The 24,628-nt window shown below is 40.1% G+C and overlaps 1 protein-coding gene across 9 annotated transcripts in view; it reads right to left on the bottom strand.

Annotated features, from left to right (window-relative positions):
- NEO1 (neogenin 1) overlaps positions 1-23,616 on the bottom strand; it is a 256,385-nt gene extending 232,769 nt beyond the window's left edge. For 2 of the 9 annotated variants that reach the window (XM_008015976.3, XM_008015977.3), the window contains exon 1: positions 22,750-23,093. In XM_008015976.3, coding sequence (XP_008014167.2) covers positions 22,750-22,879 — 130 coding nt within the window. In that variant the 5' untranslated portion in view covers positions 22,880-23,093. Of the gene's footprint in view, positions 1-22,749; positions 23,094-23,524 lie in introns of those variants that run through there. The other 7 variants (XM_038010152.2, XM_008015979.3, XM_073012297.1 and 4 more) reach the window with 6 other exon arrangements.
- Positions 23,617-24,628: the final 1,012 nt, after the last annotated feature.

Here is a 24,628-nt window from a genome sequence, read left to right as displayed (position 1 = left end):
AATAATTATCAACTTGTACTTCCAGACGCAGAGTTCCCCCAAGTCCAATCTGTTCCCACTTTCAGAATAGCAACTGAAAGTGCATGTCTGCCTCATGACAGATCATTAGCATTTTTTCATTTTATAAAGTTGGCATATATATAAGTGCACCGCTCATCTGGCATTTAATCATATACTGCTTTGAGATATACTGATTCTTATTATGTTGTCTCAGGTTACATTAGACAAGTTCCTTAAAGGCAAAAGCTATGCATTATGCAACTCTGTACCTGCCATAACACAGTATCAAGCAAATACAGGCACCAAAAGCAAAACAAAGCATACCATCACATCCTCCCCTCTGTCCCTTTCCCACCCCCACAAAAATTCCTGCTAGATAAAAGGCTGCTGGACATTCTATTTAACTTGGGACTCCTAGAAGGCTGGAATTGTATATCATATTCACTTACCTCTTTGTATAGTCTAAAGCATAATTGGTCATGTCAGAGGAACGTAAATAGTTGCTATGAATCTAAGCCTCACTTTTTTCATCTATAAAAGCAGAAAGATAAACTAAATGATTCCCCCTATGACTCTATAATTTTGAAATAGTCTTTAATTCAAAAACAAAATATTTCTGGAGACATATTATATGCCGGGCACTGTGTTATGTCCTAAGGATACAGAGATAAAAGTACGGCCACTACCTAGAGGAACATTTTCTCATGATCATAATTTGAATTTCTCCATCTGGCTCCTGCACCCCGACCCTGGCCATAGTCTACCCTGGTCAGGGTGCCAGTATTTCATATGCTTGCAAAGCAAACAGTGTCAAGGAGAGGAAGGAGGCCAGGGACTCCTGGGGTAAGACTGACAGAAAGGGGAGAGTCATGCTGGAGAGGGGTGTGAAAACTGGGCACACAGAGAAGACCTGCCCCCCTCCCATAAAGGGCCATGTGCCTATACTACTTCAGACATGAGAAAATAATTCTGTCTGGAATTGTTAATTGTGTCCATAATCTAAATAACATGAGGGTATCCTCACACATCAAAAACCCATTTTATTACATTATATGATATTATATGAAGTCACTTCTGACAGCTCCGAATAAGCCACAGAAATAAAGCATAAGAAAATGAAACATGCAAAGGAACACATCAGTTTAGCCATTAATTTATGTACATTCTGTTTTTCTTCTCCTTATCTTACTCATGAGTTTAGAGTAACAAAATGGCCAGAGAGATAAGAAAGGAGTGAAAAACAAGGTGACTGCCTAATCTTGATAAATAAACTAGATAATTAGCCTCTGAATAATGAGAAATTGGTTATTAAGGCCTCCATTTTCAGACAGAGCACGTTTTTAGAAATGGATGTCTAAAACTGAATTACCCTGCAGAACAATTTGGATTTCATTTACAATGTACCTGAACTATGCCTGAGCTGATACCTTTATCTGTTTAGACATGACTGGAGTCCTCAAATGAGTAAAATCTGCTGTGTAAATCAGTACTTAATTAAAGAACAAGTTTAGTAGGCTGCAGGGAGAGATTTGTTGAAATGGTGAATTAAACACTGTTATCGTAAGAGACCCCCTTCACTTATTAATTCTATCATTAGTCCACAAAATTCAAGTTAGACAAGAGTAGCTACTGTTTACGCATTTTTCATTTAAGATTCTAGAGTAAATACTTACTGGGAATCTACAGTCTCCAATGGGCTCACTGACGCCTGGCAGATGAGGGGGAAAAAGCACAGAAAATACTATTCCCATATAATTTACAATCCTGTTAAATCTCCTAGTATGGTACATTCTTACATTAGTTCTGGTAATAGTAATCCTACCTATCTGGTCAACCAATTCCCCAACACTCCTGAAAACCATTTCCTGCTTATCACACACAGCACAAGGCCTCACTGTGTCATAAACAATAATATTCATCTGTTCTTAGTTCCTTCCCTCTTGTTAAAGGAGAGTTCTCTTTCCTACAATGAGTCGAATGCAAATCTTTCTACTTGTGCTCAAAACGCCGTGTTCTCCCAACCTTCCCAGGAAACTTAACACTGTCAGTTATCCCATTTTCCTTGCATACTTAAACTATCCCTCTCAAATAGAGCCTTCCATTTTTAAATATGCTCCAGAATCTCATCCATTAAACATAGACACACACACACCCAACTCATGAGACCTCAACCACTACATTCAGTCATCTCCATCATGGCTAAATTTCTGGAACTTTTCAGTCTTCATTTCCTCCCTTCCCACTTGTCCCTCAACTTGCTTCCAAATTCCATCTACAGCTGTCAGCAAGGTCAACAGAGACTGACAGGTAAATGCAAAAGACTCTCCAATCCTCACCATACTTAATTCTGCCAGCAGAATCAGATACTCTCCTCCTTGGTTCCTATGATACAACTTTTTCCTGGTTTTCCTCCTACTTCTCCACTCACTTCTGTCTTATAATACCCCATCTTTCTCAATTCGACCACATTCTAAGCAAAAGACTCACAAATCTATAGCCCATGTCTTTCATCACACTCCAGACTGTAACTACTGCCCCTGGACATCACAAAGGCGTATCAAATTCATAATGTCCAAAATTAAACGCATGCTCTTCTTGCCCCCCAAACTTAGTTCTTTCCCAGTAAAAGATATCATCACCCATCATCCTGCTATGCAAATCCTAAAGAACCTTAGGAATCATCTTTGACATGTCCCTCTCCCTCACCACCATATCCAATCCATCACCAAATTCTACTTTATCACCTAAATATCTTTCTATTCCATGCACTTCTCTACACCACCATCATGCTAATCTAATTTATCTCTGTAAACTACCTAGGCTACTACAACAGCCGAAGTGTGAAGCATCACCATCACCACCACGACCCTACCTCCACGCACACGCGCACACACACACTTTTTCTTCATGTATTATGCTGGTCAGTTTATTTAATAACCTTTTAAATTCATTGAAGTTAGGCAAAGCACAAATGGCTTGTTCACATGTATTCCTTCCCCATCTCATTCCCACAAGAGTGTGAACTTTACCAGGACAGGATGTAAGTTTTAATCATCCTCATGGTCCCAACATAGAGCCTGGCATGCAACATGTACTCAATAAAGGTTTACTGAACTTGTCTAAAATTCACCTTGTTTTGGAGAGTTAGAAAAAGCTTATATACATGAGACTTTCAGATGACCTTTCCATTTATGTTCCTGCTTCCAACAGTTGAGTCAGTTAATAAAGCAAAACTAAAACTTCTAAAAATTATAACTCTGAATCTTTCAGTTATTACATATAATCCAAATTCTAATGACATTTCACAGTTAAAAAAAAAAATTAAAAGCAGCTGGGCATGGTGGCTTACGCCTGTAATCCCAGCACTTTGGGAGGCAGGCAGATCACCTGAGATCAGGAGTTCAACATCAGCCTGTCCAACATGGTGAAATCCTGTCTCTACTAAAAACACAAAAATTAGCTGAATGTGGTGGCACATGCCTGTAATCCCAACTACTTAGGAGGCTGAGGCAGGAGAATTGGTTGAACCCGGGAGGCAGAGGTTGCAGTGGGCCAAGATCGGACCAACTGCACTTCAGCCTGGGCCACGAGAGCAAAACTCCATCTCAAAACTAATAATAATAATTAAATTAAAAGCCATCAGACACCGTATGATCATTTCCATGGAAAAACAACTAAAAGACTTTCAGAGAAATGGCAATTCTTTTCAATAGTCAGTTATAAAGATATTTCTTAAAACAAAAGTGGGCCAGGTGTGGTGGCTTACACCTGTAATCCCAGCACTCTGGGAAGCCACAGTGGGCCGATCATTTGAGCCCAGAAGTTTGAGCCCAGCCTAGGCAACATGGCAAAACCCTGTCTCTACAAATAAATACAAAAAATTAGCCAAGCATGGTAGTCGCAGCCACTGAGAGGTTGAGGTGGAAGATCACCTCAGCCTACAAGGTCGTGGCTGCAGTGAGCTGTGATGGCAGCACTGCACTCCAGCCTGGGTGACGGAGTGAGACCCTGTCTCAAAACAAAAACAACAACAACAACAAAAAACAACCCAAGTGAATAAATAGCAACTACCCTATCATACGTAAATTACATTTTTCCTTGGAGGAGAAGTTCATTCTCAAACACCGTTTCTTTTAAATTATGAAGCAATATCCTGTCTTTTTAATCAGCATTTAAAAAATGTTTCTCAAACTTTGTGAATACAAAATCCACCAGATGCTTCTCAAAATTCAGATTTCCAGGCCCCAGAACCACAAATTTTCTCTCAGTAGATGTGTAATGATGACCTGAGAGTAGTAACTACACGTAAAGAATCGCTTAGGGCCAGGCACAGTGGTTCATGCCTGGAATCCCAGCACTGTGGGAGGCCAAGGCAGGAAGATCTCTTGAGGTCAGGAGTTCCAGACAGCCTGGGCAACATAGCAAGACTCAGCTTCTATAAAAAATTTTAAAATTAGCCAGATGTGGTAGCATCCACCTGTAGTCCAAGCTACTCACTAGGCTGAGGTGGGAAGATTCCTTGAGCCCAGGAGTTCAAGGCTACAGTGAGCTATGATCATGCCACTGCACTCCAGCCTGGGTGACAGAGTGAGATCCTGTCTCTAAAAAAAGTTTTTTTTAAATTTTTTCAAAAAGAATCACTTAAGTACCCTGCCAATGGCTAAGGCAACCAGCTCCTACTGAAGATATAATCTTAAAAGATATTACAGCAGTCCCTCCTTATCCACAGTTTTGCTTTCCATGGTTTCACTTTCTACAGTTTCAGTTACCCATAGTCAGCCATGATATGAAAATATTTAGATAATCTGTGAGACAAGAGAGACAGAACATTCACATAACTTTTATGACAATATAATGTCATAACTGTTCTAGTTTATTATTAATATCTTACTGTACCTAATTTATAAATTAAACTTTGTCATATGTATGTACAGGGAAAAAAACTGGTATAGATAGAGTTGATAATTTCCATGGTTTCAGGCATCTACTAGGATACTGGAATGTATCTCCCGTAGATAAGGGGAGACTACTGTATATACCATCGATAGGCTTTTTAAAAATCTCTTTTCTATTTTCTTCTAGCTATTCCATGATTCCCTTTCATCATAAAATTAGGCATTTTATGATACATAACAAATGCTCCTTAAATATTTCTATTGAGTTACATTCACATGAGTTATATGTACAGCTAGTAAAACTATACTTCATTTGTTTCATGTAATTAAAATACAGTTCATGATTATCTCTCATAGTATACCACTACTTCCAGATGTTCTAACACCTGAACAAGTGTGAAAGCCACTGCATTAAAAACTGAAAATCTGGCATCAAGTGTATTTTTTATATCAACTTTATAATATTACAAATAAAATACATGACCTAGGATGAACAACATATGAGGGAAACTAACCTACATCATGACAAAGCATTAGTCCAAAAGGTTCAATTTAATAACTTTCCCTAAATTGTACTATTCTTGTTGGATATAAAAAGAAGACAACCAACTCTCTGTACAGAGTATTTTATGCCTCTAACAGATATAACCTTGTTTTCCCCATGACTACATATTGAAGCTAGCCATTTTCCTTTACAATCTACTCTTTGGCCCCAGTTGCCTGCTTTTTCCCAATTCCTTATACCATATTCAATCTGTCAAACCACTTCCAAAGCATTATTTCCTGACTAGCAAACTCTAGATTTAAGGTGGAAGCAGACTGCTAACTCTTCTTCAAGTAAAATTGAATATATAATGCCTCTCCTTTTCTGTCATATGTCCTACCTACCTTACTAAACTCTGAATCCCTTATTTAATAAATTAAAAAATAAAAAGGCCATAAAATCCATACTATCCTACTTTCCAAATACGTGTAACATGGGTAATTTATATATGTGTGTGTGTGTGTGTATATGTGTGTGTGTATATATAAAACATAAACCCTTAATTGATATAATCATCTAGTCACAGAATAAACTGAAATTTACTATAAAAAATTAGTAATTCAACTGAAATTACAGATAAGATTTTAACTAGAATATTTTCTATAGACACAAAAACTATTATCAAGGTTTATATATTCATTTATATTCAACAATCTAACTAATGGGTTAAAAAACAAAAATTCTGAACAGACACTGGTTCTCTCTCTTTAAAAAAAAACAAAACAAAACGTCTCTTGGCCTCAGAGAAAGGTATCTCTGCCTCAATAATAGGTATGTAAGATCAAAGAACTTGCCGACATCTGTACTCCCAAAATCTGGTACTGCCTCAAAACACAGTTGGCAATCATGAAAATGTCTGTTGAACAAAAAATGCCCCTACTCGGCTGTGCTCAGCGGCTCAAGCCTATAATCCCAGCACTTTGGGAGGCCAAGACGGGAGGATCGCTTCAGCCCAGGAGTTTAAGACCAGCTGGGCAACATAGCAAAATCCTGTCTCTACAAAAAAAATATAAAAATTAGCCCATGGTGACACATGACTGTAGTCCCAGCTACTTGGGAGGCTGAGGGGGGAGGATCACTCGAACCCAAGAGGTCGAGGCTGCAGTAAGCTGTGATTACCACACTGTACTCCAGCCTAGGTGAGAGTGAGACCCTGTCTCAAAAACAAACAAACAAAAAACCAAAAAGCCCCACTCTATCAAAGGGTTTCCATCGGTCGGGAGTTAACTAGCCTAGCACAGTCCTTCAGTGATTGCAGAATTTTAATCTAAATGTACATAGAAGTTAAAAAAAAAAAACTATTCTTTTTAATTGGATCAGATATCAAACTAAACCAAATGAGAACAAAAAAAAATACCCAGGGTAGATTCTCAGTTCAAGGTGGCAAAACTAAGCTCATGCATTTAACCAATGCCCACCAATACCTCAGCTTAATATCCACTAAAATAACTAAACAAATTTTTTTAAAATTAATAAATAAAAACACCAGGGGGAAAATCTGTACCTCCACTGGAAATCACAGAATAGTGACAAGCATTATGTGGATGGACCCATGATAGCTCCAAGAAAAAAGGCTAGCAAAGTATCTGGTTCAGCACTCATGTTGAGGATTAGAGATAAGGGACAGAAACAGACCAGGTGCAGTGGCTCACACCTGTAATACCAGTACTTTGCGAGGCCAAGGCAGGTGGATCACTTGAGGTCAGGAGTTTGAGACCAAGCTGGCCCATGCGGCAAAACCCCATCTCTACTAAAAATACAAAAATTAGCCAGGTGTGGTGGTACACACTTGTAATCCCAGCTATTTGGGAGGCTATGGCACGAGAATCACTTGAACCCAAGAGGCAGAGGTTGCAGTGAGCCAAGAACGCACCAATGCACTCCAGCCTGGGTGTAGTGAGACTCTGTCTCAAAAAAAAAGCAGGGGCAAGGGGACAAAAACGAATAGGGGAGGCTGCCACAGCTAGCTCCACAATTGATTACCAGCCCTGAATGTTCAGTTTTTGAATTTCAGCATTGCAAACAATGCGTTAGCAGTAAACCTCCCTGTCTCACAGTTACCTGGCTATATCTTGCCCCTACTCCCTGCAAACCACCAGACCAATGATAAAGGAACGTAGATCATTCTGTTAAACCAATAATCTAGGAATGTCAATCAAACTGTTAAATGGTAGCAAATCTAAAAATTTCTCTTCTTTCATCTATACCTGAAATATTAGAAGAGGAACCCACACAAGCTTGAAAAGCATCCATTTCAACCAGCAATACTGAATATATATAGACATCATCATATCATCATGGTCACCACAGACACTTGAAAAGACCTAGAAGCTAAAAGAATGATTGTTCTATCAACTGGAGCAAAAATTTCCCCTGGAAAATTTACAGAGAAAAACAAATTTTAGAATATCATTAGAATTCCCAACTGCAGAAATCCCTATTATAGAAATCCTAAAGAAACTTAAAAGAATACTGTGTATATGAAAAGAGAACAATCTGAAATCAGGGAGATTGCTTTCGGCTACAAAACTACTCAATAATTTTCCAAAGAAATACAATTGGGACAACAAACAGCAGATTGCACATGATGAGAAAACCAGACAAACTTGAAAATTTATCATAAAACACAAATAACAGAAATTATGAAAGAGGCATTGAGAGAATTCAGCTTTCAGTAATGATACAGTAGATGGTTTAGACCAATTCTCCCACTGAGAATAACTAAAGAAACTAGACAAAACACAAAATATCTGTGTAAAGGCAATCAAGGCAATGAGGAATTGAGGAACCAAAATCCAAAAAGAAAGAAAAACCAAAGGGACAAATCTGGTATGTGGGGCTCCTTTTGGCCTAGAGCTATCAGCAGATTCTAAAGGCTACTGCTGAAGAGGCTGAGATGAGCACAGCTTTTGACAGACTCAAGCCCAAAGGGGACAAAAACTGGAGTGAGGGCCTGCCAAGAGGGAGGGCAGACCCCTTAAACTGTGGATCAGAACCTCAAAGGGCTACATCCAAGAACTAAAGGTATATCTAAACTATTTCAACTTATAGAGTCTAAAGCCTAATTTTAAATCACCTCAATCCCTGCGTAATGTGGTATGGGACTGTTAGTACCTCCAGCATAACCACCCACCGGAAGCAAAGGTAAATCCTTTGTGGGAGAAGGCAGTATCATCCAGATAATCTAGATAATTTTTCATACACAACACCTGGCATTCAATCACAAATAAGAACATGAAAAACAACCCTCCCAAATCAGGTGATACAACAGACATAAAAGCAAAACTCCTATGGGAACACACATGATGGAGTAGGTTAAAGGAATAAAAATACAAGATGGAGAACTTCAGCAGAGACCTGCAAACTATTTAAAAAAAAAAAAAAAGGAAATTACAGAACTGAAAAAGCCACTAAATGAAATTAAGAATTCAATATAGAGAGTGCTGCCTCGAATCAGAATGTAAACTTATCAGAGACTATTACTGTTTTCCTAACAACCAAAACAGGGCAGACAAGCTACAAATCTAAAGTTTTTCTGAACCCATCAGAGAGATAAGGATGTAATGGAGTCTAAGTGAAGTAAATTCCAATAGAATTTAATTCAGAAAAAAAAATTTGAAGGGATAACAGCCAAGCCAAGAACTCTTCAAAAGTGATGAAAGTGATCAGCCCACACATACAACAAGCTCAATAAGCAGGATAAATACAAAGAAAACCGTAACTAGGCATATCATAGTGACATTTCTGACAACCATAACTAAAGAACAAATCTTAAAAGTGGCCAAAGGTGGGAGGTAAGCACATTACTCACAAAAGAAGAAAAATAAGACAGCTGACTTCTTACTAGAAAAGATAAGAGTTCAGCGGACAATGGAATAACATATTTAAAGTGCTGAAAGGATACACTGTTTACCTAGAATTCTACATTCAGCACCCTCTTCTCAAAAATCCAAAAATGAAGGTGAAATACAAATGTTTTCAGACAGACAAAAGCTGAGAAAATTCATCTCTATCAAATCTAACTAAATGCTAAATTATATTCTCCAGGCAGAAAGAAATGATCCCAGATGAAAGATCAGAGATGCAGAAAAATAAATGAAGAGCAACTGAGAAAGGAAATTTGTGGGTAAATCTAAATGAATAACTTAATGAATTTAAATAATTAGATCTAAATGAATAGTGAGTATGAAATAACATCTGATGGATCTTAAATATGCAGAGAACCAAAATACACAACAATAACATAACATAAAAACAAAAGAGAAGGACAAATGGAATTAAGGTGTTATAGAGGCCTTGCACTGTCCATGAAATCATACAAACAAGTTAAAGAAACATTCAGGAAACACTAAATGAATAGTAAAAGAAATTATAACTCGCAAGCTAAAAGAGAGGGAAATACAGAATAACTTAAAATACGGCAGGAAAAGAGAGACAGGGGAATACAGAATAAGCAGTGCAAGCAGAAACAAATAATAAAATGGGAGGTTTAAAGCCAAATATATGAACTGTTACATTAAATAGACATGATTTAGTAAAAAGACAAAAACTGTCAGGCAAAAGAAAACAAAACCTAACCACATGCTACAAACATAAATATATGACTACAGGGCCAAATGCAGTGGCTCACATCTGTAATCCCAGCACTCTGGGGAGCCAAGGCAGGAGAATTACTTGAGCCCAGGAGTTCAAAACAAGCCTGGGCAATATAGTAAGACCTTGTCTCCAAAAAAAAATTAAAAAACTAGCTGGGCATGGTGGTGTGCATCTGTAGTCCCAGCTACTTGGGAGGCTGAGGCAGGAGGATCACTTGAGCCCAGAGACAGAGGTTACAGTGAGCTGAGATCACACCACTGCACTCCAGCCTGGGCAACAGAGTGAGACTCTGTCTCTAAATTAATTAATTAATTTTAATAAAAGTACATAAAGTACAGAGAAGTCATATCACACACACATTTAAGTTAAAATAATTCAACTATGAGAGTGAGAGAGACAAAGAGAGAGAGAATATGAACTAATAAGAACAAGCCATTCTACCTGCCATTCATATGAGCACAAATATGAACTTCCACCAGCTGAGCTCAGCTCCAGAATGTCTTAGTATGAGAATCTCATCACACTGCAATCCCAGAGTTTAGAAAAATAAAATAAAATAAAGTTTCTGTACAATAATACAAGTTTTTCTCTTCATTTGGTAGTTAACAAAAGAAATTATCTCTTCCAACATAGTGGAAAAACTGTCGATGACCAACTTATTGAGAGAGAAAATATCAGCCTCCAACTTGGGGTTTTCTTAAGGTATGCTAAAAGAGAATTACAACAACATGCAATTTTCACTTCACTCGCTGAATTTAAAGATAATGCCAAACTAAAATACAACGTCAATGTACCACTTTTTTTTAAAAAAAATGAATAATCCCCCACCTAGTCATATTCTGGTGAAATTTCTAAATCCCTAATCATATACTCACATACAAAAATCTACAGATTTCTTTTGAAATCAAGTACCTAGTACCTAGTACATAATTACATGACATGCAGCATTAAATGCAGGAAGGAGAACTGCCCAGCAAGCTGTGAAAGAAAAAGATCGTGATACAGGAATTTTATATCAAGGTCAAGCTACTACGCAAATACAGAGGCAAATCTAAAATCTTAAGTGTGAACAAAGTGGAACTGCCAAGTATCACAATGTCTACATTTCTAACCCCAAAATTTCAATGACTGACAAGGCTGACTCTGAAACAGAAATGCCTCTACTTAACTGTAACTACTCTGAAGAAGAAATAAATTCACTTTTCCACAAAGCTTACAGAGTTTTTTTAAAAGTATTCTTCAGAAAGTGGCAAACACTAATTCCTTAGAACCTCCTAATACACACAATCCTGAAGCTTACTTCTCTGGCTTTGAACAAACTCCAGAGAAATCACTGATTCATAAAATAAGCCCACAATATCTAACAGGAAATAAATGAAGTCTTAAAAAGCAAATACGTAATGATAAAGTTAATTTTCATTAAAAATTGGAACATGCACTATCTCCACCTTCCTTCCTACCATGACAGATTATCTTGCTATGATTTCATCATCATCACCCCTCTGCTACATGACAAATTATTAACTCCAGAATAAAAATGAACCTTACAAGAAATAGTTCACGGAACATTTCTGTTGCTTTTGCCTTTACTTTGCCTCATAATGCTCCGTATTTTACACTCCTGGCCAAAAAACAAACAAACAAACAAAACGCCTGCCCATCTAAAAACCCTACTTACGGCTTCAAAATCAGCTCAAGTCCTAAGAAACTCAGCTGAATATCCCAAAGTAAACAAATCTTTATCCTCTTCAACACAAGCTGACTCATTTAACAATCTATTTACACATAGCCACCAAAAAAATCACGTTACCTAATTTTCATGTCTTTTTAGCTAGCCTCTCCACCTAGTATACAATAATAAAAACAACAATAATAACAGTTTACATTCCATGAATAAGCCAGGCTTTGTTCTAAGCAGGGACACATATTAAGTCATTCATTGTTCATTTCAGCCCAGTAGAGTGGGTGGCTATGATATATGTCACTTAAAGAATTGTTCAGAATTGGCTCTGTATGCCTTCGTTCTCCCTGCCTACTGTTCTAATCTGGGGCCATGACATGCCTGCAGGGGTAAGGGAAATAAGTGGCATTACTTTAGCACTAGCTCATTTATTCACACAGGTGTTTCTCAATAAGCCTCCATAGGCAAAATGAAATTTATCATTTTATATACTTCTTACTTACCTAGCTTTAATAGTGGTATCTTCTTCTGTAAACAGAGGAACATTTCCTCCCTTTGGAAACCCAACTACAGGTGTATGCCTAAGTCTTTGCCCCAGGCTTTCTTTTTCCTTCCTAAGTATCATGAACTACACTTATGGCTTGAACTATCATCTCTATCAGATAATCTGTGAGCCTAGCTTCTAGCCTAGACTTCTCAACTGAGCCCTAATTCTGCAATCCTTCCTTTTACAGGGATGTTCTGCTGACACCTCAGGCTCAAGGTGTCCAACATGGCACCAATATCCATTGTTTCCAAACTTATTTCTTCTGCCGAATTCTTAATCCACTTTCCACTTTAAATCACCATAGTACCTTGGGCCAAACTGGCATTCAAATATTTGACTAAATGAACTTAATCACTCCAAACCAAAATTGTTATTTCTGTCTTAAACGAGGTAACAGCATGTTTCAATTCCTATTTGTTACTCAAATCAATGAATAAAATATTTAATTTTTTTCCTCAAAACAGAAAAGTTTTAAAGCTTATGAGTCAACATCAGGTTAGCATGAGCAGTGGTTAGCAGGAGTCAGATAACTAACCCAATTACTCATTTGCTTATCACTAAGTTAAGAACCACAAGCAGCCATGGACGTTTTGACAAATTATAAAGTTTTAAATTACTCCTATTCTTAATTACATATTAGCTATATTTATAAATGAACCAATGATTCAAGAAAAGATACAGAAATATGAATAAAACACATGAATATGAAATTCTCAAAAACAATATAAACCATCAACAAAAATCTAAAAAGATGCTCAACTCCATTAATAATTTTAAAATATAAAATTTACAGAGTTTTTTTTTTCTTCTATCAAATTGGCGAAAAGACTAAAAAGTCTGAAAATAACCAATATGTTGGCAAGGATGTGTGGAAACAGACACTCTCATGTGCTGCTCAAAGGAGTGTAAATCAGCTGTTTAGTAAACAATCTGGAAATAATGTGAATGCACATGCCCTCTTGCCCTACAATTCCATGTCCACAAACTTATTTTATGGTTTACCTGCACATGTGCACAAATAGGGACATTTATAAACATGGGTTCACGGCATCATTTGTTTGCAATCAAAAACTTGAGAGCATCAAAAAGAAATTGGTTAAATAAATTATGATATATCAGAAAATACAATTTCATATGGCTATCAAAACAACGCTGACAAATTTATACACACTCACATGGAAAGATGTCCTAAAACAAGTTAAAAATCAGTATGCACAGCAAAATCCAACTTTTTTTGTTATATATGTACTGTATATTTTAAGTATATAATTGTATATATAAAATAGACCAGAGTTATTAAAAGTGATTTCTCTGGGAACAAGGGTTGAAGTGTATGATTTCACATTTTATTTTACATAGTATGAAATGTTACATTTTTAACAATAAAAATTCAACAATTAACTCTACCCCCAAATTAAAAATCCACATACATGTTTCAACAATCAGGTTTAGTAACGCTGTTAATAAAGATAAACGTCATGGCCAGAGGGGTAGGAACCATACCTTACCACCTCACCTCCCCTCCTGGTCACATTTCCTTTCTTCCTACCTCAGGCATCAAACTGAACCCTTACTAATTTGAGAGGAGATTAAGACTCAAGAGATTTCTGAGGGAAGATCTATCTCCCAGACAGCAACTATATCTACAGTAGGAGGGAATAAAAGGAAAGGCCAGGGGTAGGCAATATCCATTAGTAGTAATGGAAAGGGAAAGAAATTTTCCTCAACTTGGCTGAGACAGTAACTTCTGTTTATGGGAAGATCTCTGTATTCTTACACTTATTTTAAGTATCTTTCCTTGAAACTGTCACAACCTTCCTCTGCACGGGGCATTTCCCAAGATAGTCCTTCTACCTACTTCTGATCAGCTATGAGGCTTAGAAATTAGATTACACTGTTTGTTAGAATTGCCTATGAATTAAAGATAGGCTCTGAACAAAGTCCTTTGGGACTCTGAGATATGTATTTTCTTTGAAAATTATTTCTCTTATTCCCTAGTCTTCAGTTATATTCCAGAGGTAGGTGGCATAATGGTTGAGTTCTATGTAGGTGAGATACAACTAATAAACAGGTTAAGCCGGTGCAGTGTCACATTTGTAATCCCAGCACTTCGGGAGGCTGAGGCGGGCGGATTGCTTGAGTCCAGGAGTTTGAGACCGGCCTGGGCAATATGGTGAAACCCTGTCTCTACGAAAATACCCAAAAAAATTAGCTGGGCATGGTGTGGCACGACTGTAGTCCCAGCTACTTGGGAGGCTGAGGTTGGGGATCACCTGAGCCTGGAAGGTTGAGGCTGCAGTAAGCTGTGATCACGCCACTGCACCCCAGCCTGGGTGACACAGTGAGAGTCCATCTCAAAATAAATAAATAAATAAAACGGTTATCACCACAAGAATTTCTGCACACAATCCCTTGAATATACAACACTATATAAATTTAAAACAACTAGTTGCCCGGGTACGGCAGTAGCTCACGCCTGTAATCCCAACACTGGGAGGCCGAGGCAGGCAGATCATTTGAGGTCAGGAGTTTGAGACCAGCCTGGCCAATATGGTGAAACCCTGTTTCTACTAAAAATACAAAAAAAAAAAAAAAAAAATGAGCAGGGTGTGGTGGTGAATGCCTGCAGTCCCAGCTACTTGGGAGGCTGAGGCAGGAGAATGGCTTGAACCTGGAAGGCAGAGGTTGTAGTGAGCCAAGATCACGCCATTACACTCCAGCCTGGGCAACAGAGTGAGACTCAGTCCGAAAACAAAATAAAACAAAACAAAAAACTAGTAATCCCACCTCCAACTTCAAAAGTTTTCAACAATTAACCAAAAAGATCTTCAAATTTTACTTGTTATATTTAAAGTTATGCTGTGAATTAAAAAACTATAAATGAAACATAATTTGTTATTATTCTATTCCTAAATTTGTAAATAATAATGCTATTATCTTAACTAGACCTCATAAAGACACATTTTGGTGATTTTATTTTTTTAACCACTAAAGCAGAAAAACAGAAATATTCTGTTTTCAATTTCCACACAGTATCACTACAAAAATTCACTCTGCTTAGGACTCCTCAGTAAGTTTTACTATTACTGACCAATAATCAATTCTGAAAATCAGTATGCTCAATCTCCAGATTTCCAAAAAACATGGGAGTAGCTGCACCCCCAGATGGCTCAATTATGAGCATTCTCATACATTCAAACACTGCAGTAATCACTTAGAGGAAATTATATGTAACTCCTTCTTGAGAATTCTAGTCTACTGGCTTTATAAAACTAAGTTAGGACTACTCTAAAGATACTGAACCAAAATTATGAGGGAAAGCAGCACTATTCCTTGATCAACAGTAACACAATGATTCCAGAATGTATTTTTCTACCTACAGCAGTAATGGCACTTTCTCTCACCAAATCAAGTTATGTAATATCTACCTCACCTCCACCATTAGACCAAATGCTTCCAGAGGACAGAAAGCACGTCCAATTCATCTTTATTTCCACAGTGCAGTTTTGTGCATAATTAGCCCACAAAGAGAGACATTTGCAACCAGCCAAAATTACTGCAACTCTTAGCTTTGCCTATAGAACTGACTTAATAAAAAGTTAAATGTAAGGATTCTTGCTATGAAATAATTTTAAAGAAGGTTATTTCTAAGGATTCTTTAAAAAAGGAAAAGCAGAGACACGCAATCTGAACTGTAGACCACCAATCTACTAACTCCTCAGAATTCAAGAACTGACTTCATTCAGTAAAATAAAACATATATAACCAGCATGCCTCTCTGCCTTTTCTTTATGTAAAGGAGTCAAACAGGGAATCAAAACCTGTTTACATAAGCCAGCTCTGTAAGCTGGTCAATTTACTTTACATCCCTCCCAAGCCTAAGAAAAAGCATCTAAATTTCCGGTAATACTGTCTCTTAAAATACCTCACAATTACTTAACACTGAAGCAATATAACTCAGCACTAAAGCTATTTTTACACATATAAAATAAAATCATATACAATCATTTGCAAGTAACATAGAAGATTTTCCAATCATATCCTACTTCCCACTATAAAAAAATAAATAAATAAAGACGTACAATAACTCGGGCTTTAGGGGATGAAAAAAGGTGACTTTTGCATCCGAAAACCAGAAATGACCAGTGTTAGAACACAATAACTGAACAGAAGTTATTAAGCTGAAATAAATCCACTGTTCCATATTATGAACTTCAGAGTAAGAGAAACTTGAAGGTAGAAGGGACCTTTGAAATTACTTATTAATTAGCTCAACCTTTCAGTTAACAGACGAATCTGCATTTTAAAATATGGCCTTAAGTACCCAAAGTTCACAATTAAAAGTGGTAAAACCTTGAAAAAGTTATAAAAGTACTAGTCAATGGTATAACTCTTAATATCATTACTTTTTTATAATAAATGGAACCCTGACTCCCACATACACACACAAGTTAACTTTTCACCAGCAATCCTATATGTGAGAATCCAAAATATAGAAAGACCATAAGAAAGAATATGTTCATCACAGCATTCTTTATCACAGAAAAATAGTAAAAATAACTTCAATATCCATAACAGGAGAATACACAATGAGCAGCAGAAAGCAGAGGAATAAAGAACATAGGCTTTGAAGTTGCAAAGACCTGGATTCCAATGCCAACTTTTCCACATGACAGGCTGTGAGACCTTTGGCAAGGCACTTAATATCTGAGACTCAATTTCCTCGAAGAAATTGTCATTTTCCTCACAGGACTGTGTAAAAGATTAAATACATGTGAAAGAGCATAGCACAATGCCTGGAACTCAGGGAGTGTTCTATAAATACTACTTTAATTAGCCACTATTATTATATTTGCTCCCTGGAATATTACATACACATTTTAAATAATGGTTATAGGAAAATCTGTATATACTGGCATGGAAGAATCTCCAACACACTAAGTGAAAAAGCAAGTCGAAAAAACAATAGGTAGTATGATCCTGCTTATCTGTAAAAAAATAAAACTATACACACATATGCACATGCAAGGGAAGATATTAAAAGGGGTTACTTATGGGTTTAAAAAATGGAATTTGTGGGTAGGAGTGATAAAATGTTTTATTCTATGTATTTTTATATTGTTTGACTGCAAACAAACATATATTTATGTATTTTTAAATAAGTTTTTAAAACAAAATGATTTAAAGATAATGTGACAACAAAGAAAAATGGTATGTCAAGGGAAAACATTTCAAGTTATACATACACCATAATTACAATGTAAAAAGATAACATGCCATATAGGCAGTAACTAGAAAGAAATATACCAAAATTATACCAGTGGGTCTAAATGACTTTTTTTGTCACTATTTACAAAATTTTTGAATCAAAAAAACTCTCTTCATTCTAAATGAATCCAAAATTTGGGCTCTGTTTTAAAATCATCTTTCACTAGCTTGTGTTCACGACAAAGCTGATTTTTCAAAATCTTAAACACAAAACTTTTCCTCACTTCACTTACCTCTCCGGTCAATATGATCTTACCTACAGTTATTTCCTCTAACTGTTCGCCAATTATTGACGCAACCTTACCCAGAAGCCTAAACACTTACCAATGATATGGTAAATAGTTCCCAATCACATGGAAGTCACTTATAAAATAAAGTGTTTGGAAAAAAGACTATTAAATAGAGCCTCCATATAATGAGATTTATTAAAGTTACCCCAATATTTTAATTGAGGTAGAGAAAAACTCATAAGAAACCAGCAATGATTAAGCCAAAAGAAAAAAAAATCTACACTTCCAAATAATTTAATAGAATTATAGTATATTTTTAGAGTTCACAAAGAAACAGTAAAGTCATTCTACACAGGTATGGTACTTTATAGTTTATGAACAATTTTACATTTTATTTTTCTGACAATCCAGTTAGGTAGGTAAGGTATTATTCTTGCCTGCCTGTATCTCCCAACTTACAGATGTATGTGAAGTTGTAGAACCATAAGTCATACTCCATATCCTCTGCCTTCATATATATCTTTTCATTATCCCACATCATGTATTAATTTTCATACAGTTTACAAAAATCAGTCACATTTCTTATCTTCTTTGAGCATTCATCCCAGAATTCTACGCTCTCTTTTGTGCCTCATTCTGACAGGCGGAGCAATGCCATCAGTCTTTTCTTTTAGATGACTCAGCAAGATCAAAGATCTTTCCAAAGATGACAAAACTAAAAAACACGAAAACTATGCCATATCCAGGAGGATGACCAAGCTCACAAAAGATCTGAAAACTAAGTAATGCGAAGAGTGGCCGAAGGAATTAAGGATGGTTAACCTAGAGAGGATAAGGGGGAAGGGCAGGGGGGCCCACACACACATGCAAATGTGCACACATGAAATGTGATTAGACATGTGAAGGGCCACCATATAAAGGAATCAGATTTGTGCTGTATGGCCCTAGGGGTTAAAAACAAAGGCAATTCAACATTCAGTCAACAAACATTTACTGGTTATCTTCTCTACGCTACATGCTAGTGCTACATTAGGGAAACAAAAGTGAGTAAGACAACCCAGCCAACCCTTCAGAGGTTGAGACTAGCAGAAGAGACAAGAAAATAAGTAACACAAGATGAAAAGTACTCAGGAAGCTATGGGAACACAGAACAGTGACCATAACTCTCTTTGGAAGAGAGGGCTGGTGGAGAAAAATTCATTGACTAGATAAGGAGTTTCAGAAGTGGACAAGGTGAGAAGTGACAGCAAGAACAGAATGTGCAAAGGCACGGAGATCTCGAGCTGCGTCGTTAATCTGGAGTGGTGCAATGCAAGGTGCATGTTAGGGGTGACAAGAGATGAGGCTTTATTGGGTTTGGGAGAACAGAGGTAAAGAATACAAAGGGCCTCACAATCTCCATGCCAAAGAGTTCTACCACCCAAGCTACAGAACACTAGTAAGAGATTTTAAGTAGGAGAGTGGCATGCTCAGGAAAATATTTCAGAAAGCTCATCCTAGCAGGACAGACTTCTGGAGGGTAACAGTACAGACAAAGAGATTAATTATGGAGTCACTACTGTTAGCCCACGTGGGGATGAAGGTGAAAAGATACCGATTCAGAGTCAAGAAATAGCTGAGAGGTAAAAAGCAAAAAGAACTATCAGCTATGGGAACGGGAAGAGGAGGTCTTCTTGATCTCAGCTTGGGCAAGAGGGTAACAGTGATGACCAAGGCAGGCAACACAAGAAGACAAATCCATGCAATCATTCCAACATGAGAGACAGGGGCCAGTAGCTGGTTTGTTCTTGTTTAAAGAACGGGGATGAAGGAAGCACGAGGGAAGATGACACAGAGTTTAACTTCGAACTTGAGTAACCTAAGATGTCTATTTAGTGAGGTTAGCAAGTGGCACGTGAGAAAGCATGAATTAAGAGAGTCCTCGGCTCACAGGTGGCAACTGAGGGCAAACAGAGTATGTGAAATGAGATAAGCTTTAGATACTAATATTTAATGAGTTAAAGAAAAGTCAGAAAGACAAATGAAGAATTAATCAGAGAAGAGATTAACCTGAAGATAGTGTAATGCTGAAAAAGGTGAGCAAAGAGGAAAAAATGTAAGAAGGGTGGGGAGGGTGAAAACTACAGTGAAATGTATTGTATAAAGCAAAATTTTCTAACAGATGTTATTCAACACAGAAATGGACTACCCTGTAAGGCAATGAATCACATGAAATAAATGGTTCAGGCAGAAGCTATAGAGTCCTCGGTGAAGAATGTTCACTCTAAATGGAGAAGAGCTGCATTGCACAGGCTGCTGTCATGTCATGTTCCCCAAGGTCCCTATGTATCTTTTCAGTAATCTGCCCTTCTTCACAATACAAGATTATGTTCCTACTCAATTCCAACTCTCCTCCCTTGCTGACCATTTTCTATCACCCGTCCTTTACTTTTTACTTTTTCCTCCACCTCCGTATGTCTATGTCTAACTTCAGACAGAACAACACCTTCCATTTATCCTACTGTCCCACATCTCTATTTGTCTCCACCTTTTACTACTGAACATATCTACTCTCCTACCATCTATTCACTATAATCCCCTACAAAAAGATTTCTGAGTCTATCACTCTACAAAAATAAAAAAAAATAAAACTACTGACAAAGGACATCTGATCTGTGGACAGCTCGTTCCAGTTGCTGCTTACTCAGTTCTCCAGTCTCTTGATCTCTTCCGCAGTTTTATGGCAGAACTGACCAATCCCTCCTTATTGCAGTTATTCCTTTCACTTTTGTTTTTTGTTTTTTTTTTTGAGACCGAGTCTTGCTCAGTCGCCCAGGCTGGAGTGCGGTGGCGCGATTTCGGCTCACTGCAAGCTCCGCCTCCCGGGTTCTCGCCATTCTCCTGCCTCAGCCTCCCAAGTAGCTGGGACTACAGGCGCCTGCCACTACGCCCGGCTAGTTTTTTGTATTTTTAGTAGACACGGGGTTTCACCGTGTTAGCCAGGATGGTCTCGATCTGCTGACCTCGTGATCCGCCCGTCTCGGCCTCCCAAAGTGCTGGGATTACAGGCGTGAGCCACCGCGCCCGGCTCCTTTCACTTTTGTAATGAAGCAGAGCGGTTTACAGGAAACACTCGAGACCGAGAACCAGAAGATCTATGTTATAGACCCAACTACACCACTAATTACCTGTGAGCCTCCCCACCTCCACTCCTACTCACTCCTCAGATCTCAGTTCTTGTGAGGCACCCTAACACCCAGACTAGGTTATGTCACTCCAGTACCCACTTTCTCAAACCTATTCTCCTTTGTAGTGCTTATCACAATTCCTTAATTATATAGTTAGTAGCTGGATGGCTATGGCTATCTTTCCTACCCACATACCAGACTGTAAACTCCATGAAGGCAGAGAGCACATGCCTTGCACCTCATCTGTGCAAAATAAAACCTGTCAATTGAGTTAATGTTGAAACAGATGTTAAGACCACTTCCTAAGAGACTGCTTACATTATTTTTATTATCCTAAGTAATAAAATTACTAGCATTTTAGTTACTTACAAAATTATCGACAAAGCTTCAAACAAAAACTCCATCTATTAACTTGAAATTTGATGAACTACATATGAACTTCCATATAAAATAGATCACGAGTAACAGGAACTTGTTTTCTAAACATTTCAGCACCAAAATGTGTTCTAAACCACATATGGACTGAAAGTATAAATGTACATCATGACATAAGCGATGTTTAATTTGACATTAAAACACTATTGTTTACATAGCTGTTTAGAAAATACCCACTGGTACTTTAGGTTTAAAGCTGTTCTTTACCATTGGCAAAAGCCATGAGCTACATACACAGCGAGGAAATGAAAAGTTTATCAGTTAAGTTACCTTGCAGTGTGATTTTAAATATTATTTCATATAAATCAAGGAAAAACAAGTACTGGTTCAGCGGTAAGATTGCTTTCAAATGTAAAAATATATCTCACGCGAGTGAAAGTTTCGTCAAGTTTTACGGTACCCCACCTTGGTCAAACAATTTTAACAGATTACATGCTAATTTGACTTTCAACTGCTGAGTGTATCCTGCTCAACAATACCGTGAGGTCCTTCCTGGAAGGCTTGGCATTTTTGTTCGTTGGTCCCCTTAAGTAAATAGGAATGCAGGTGGTTTCAGTAATCTATAATATTCCAAAACAGAACTGAAAATGGCTTTTGAGGTTCAATATTTTTATACAATGCCATCTCAAAACATCGTACAAGTACTTAAAATCCGATGCTCTGACAATTCCCTTGGTTAAGAGTGGTTAACAGGCTGTAAATATAGTTGTAATCCCCAGGAAAGAGGAGGCATTCCATAACGGAAACACTAACAGATACGATCACTCCGAGCCGCTCTCCAAGGCGTCCTCATCGTTAAATCAACACCAGGGGTTGTGAGCGGGCAATTGTGCCCCTCTGACACCCCCGCTCTTCCGCAGACTTCGGGCTCCAATCCCCGCGCGAGGAGTCCCTCGAGACCAGCCAGCGCTTCCCCGAGACTTCGGAAGCTGGGAAATCCCTGGCCAGCGAACCAGGAGTTCAAGCCCCCTCCCCTTTCCTTTCCTGAAAATTAATGAATTGGCCATCCGATTGTTTATTTAATGAGGTGTGTAGTGGCCTCTACTGGTGCTAGTGTGAGCACAAGAATGTCCCACTCTTACAAGTGGGATGAACCTGGGGGAGGGGAGAGAGGCGAGGGGTGAACCTGCCTCCAGGTACAAAGCTCGGAACTAGACCTCGGCGCCCCCGACCTGCCCCCCGGCAGCCGCCCCTCCACCGGCGGCGCCCCCTTTCGCCCTTCCCCTCCCCACCACGCACGATCCCCTTTCTCTACGGCAACCGGAGCCGAGGCAGAGAAGTTCCTGCACGTTTCCTCCTGGATCCTAAACAAAAACACCGCAGCCCGCCGCCGCCTGAGCCGGTGCCGCGCCCCCGCGCACCCCCGGGCCCGCGCCCGCCGCTTACCTGCGGACTGCGGCGCGGAGCCGCTCCTGGCGGCCGCGGCGCCCGGCGTCCGGCGCCCGAGCAGCAGCAGGCAGTAGAGCCAGAAGGAGGAGGTGCTGAGCAGTCGCCGGGCTCCCCGCTCCGCCGCCATCTCTTCCCCGAGAGTGAGCGGCGGCGGCGGCGACAGCGCCGCGGAGCCCTTGCCTTCTTCCCTCCCGCGCGTCTCAGCCGGTCCCTCGCTGCAGGCTCGGCTCCCGCGGCCGCCGCTGCTCCAGCCCGGCCCGGCCCGGCCCGGCCCGCGCGGCCCCTCTCGCGGGAGGGGAGACTCAGGGGCGCCTCCCTCCTGCAGCGGGGCGGGGAGGGGAGGAGAGCGGAGAGGGGGAGTCAGTACATTCCGGGGCGGGGGGGTGGGTCGGTCTCCAGGTTCCAGGCGCCGCCACCCGCCGCCGACTCCGGCTCCACACACCAGCGCGAGGGGGGCGGAGACCGAGGACGGCGGGGGCGGGGGGCGGGAGTCCCGGGCGCGCGCACGCGCACGCGCACGCGCGCGCCTCCCTCGCCTGCACCCCCTGGGCTCCGCGCGCGGCCCGCCCCCGCGCCAATCCCGGCTGCCGCCTCGCGGGCCGAGACGGGCCCGCTCCCCTCCCCCTTCTCCCCGGAGCCGCTGACTGGTGCGGGGCGCGCGCACCGGGCGCTGCTGCTGGCGTCAGGGAAACCCCGGAGAAGCGGATCCTCCTCCTCCTCCCGCCCGCTAGCTGCAGCCCCTCGGCTCCCGGGGACAGATTTCCCCCCTCACCTCCCCAGACGCCTCTGGCTGCAGAGACCTGAGAGCGAGAGGCGCTCCGAGCTCAGGCTGGTCCGGGAGGCCGGCGTGGGCGCGCACCTCTGCACAGTCCGGGCCTGGAGCGTCTATATAGGGCCTCAGAGGAAACCGAATGGCCTCCGGGAGGAAACCTGGGTGCGCAGTGGGTCGGCGCGGGGATTTATGTGCTCGCCAAAAACAATAGCGATCCCGCCCGGCTCTTGCTGGGCCCTGGCGTGGCTCCCGTGGGAGGGGGCTGGCCGCGCAGCCGCTGACCTCCGGCTTCCAGGCCGGGCCGCCCTCGCCGCGCGCTTCCCCCGGGCAGCGCCGGGACCCGCCCGAACCGCGCCCCCACCCGCGTCGCTCGGCCCAGGTCCAGGGAAGTAGGCACAGACAAAGGTGCCCGCTGTCCACTTCCTCAGCTCGTGCGGGGGCCCCGACCGAGCCCTGGGACTCCCGGGGGCCAGTCCTCTCGCAGTAACTGCTACGTTTTACCTGTACCTTTGCGGGACACTTTGCGTTTTCCTACCTGGGAATCACGTCTTTCGCTGATAAACCAAGGAGCAAGTGGGATATGATTTTAAACCACTTAGTAATCGTGAGGCATCACCCAGGCTACCCAAAGTTAGGAGAAAGCAGTTTGTAGTTCCACTGCTGATGAGATTATTGATCATTTTGTACACTGCACCCATGGAAATTTTTTAAAGAAAATTTCTTTGTATGATTACGCAATCAGAGTCATGTTTGGTGGTTAATAGGAGTTGGGTTTTATTCATTCTTCTGTACAGTCGATAACCGAAATGTCTTGCTTCCCACAAGAAAATGGCTATTTCACTAACATATCCCTCTGTGCTTTCTCATAGTTACTTTCTAAAGATATTTTATTCTAAAGCGCCAAAATGAACAATATAAGACATGGATTAACATCGGGAGGGAACAGCTAAGAATCTTCCTAGAAGCTCTTAAATCATCAAAATGTGAAATTAGGAATTCTCATCCCAGTTCTTTGAAACAATTGACCTAATAGAGGAAACACACGCTTATGGTTTTTCACTAGGGAAACCATTTAAATACCTTTTTGTTTTGGTTAGACTTGTT

This window comes from Chlorocebus sabaeus, chromosome 26, assembly GCF_047675955.1.
Source record: "Chlorocebus sabaeus isolate Y175 chromosome 26, mChlSab1.0.hap1, whole genome shotgun sequence".
Lineage (NCBI taxonomy): Eukaryota > Metazoa > Chordata > Mammalia > Primates > Cercopithecidae > Chlorocebus > Chlorocebus sabaeus.
This window is presented reverse-complemented; position numbering and strand designations above follow the sequence as displayed.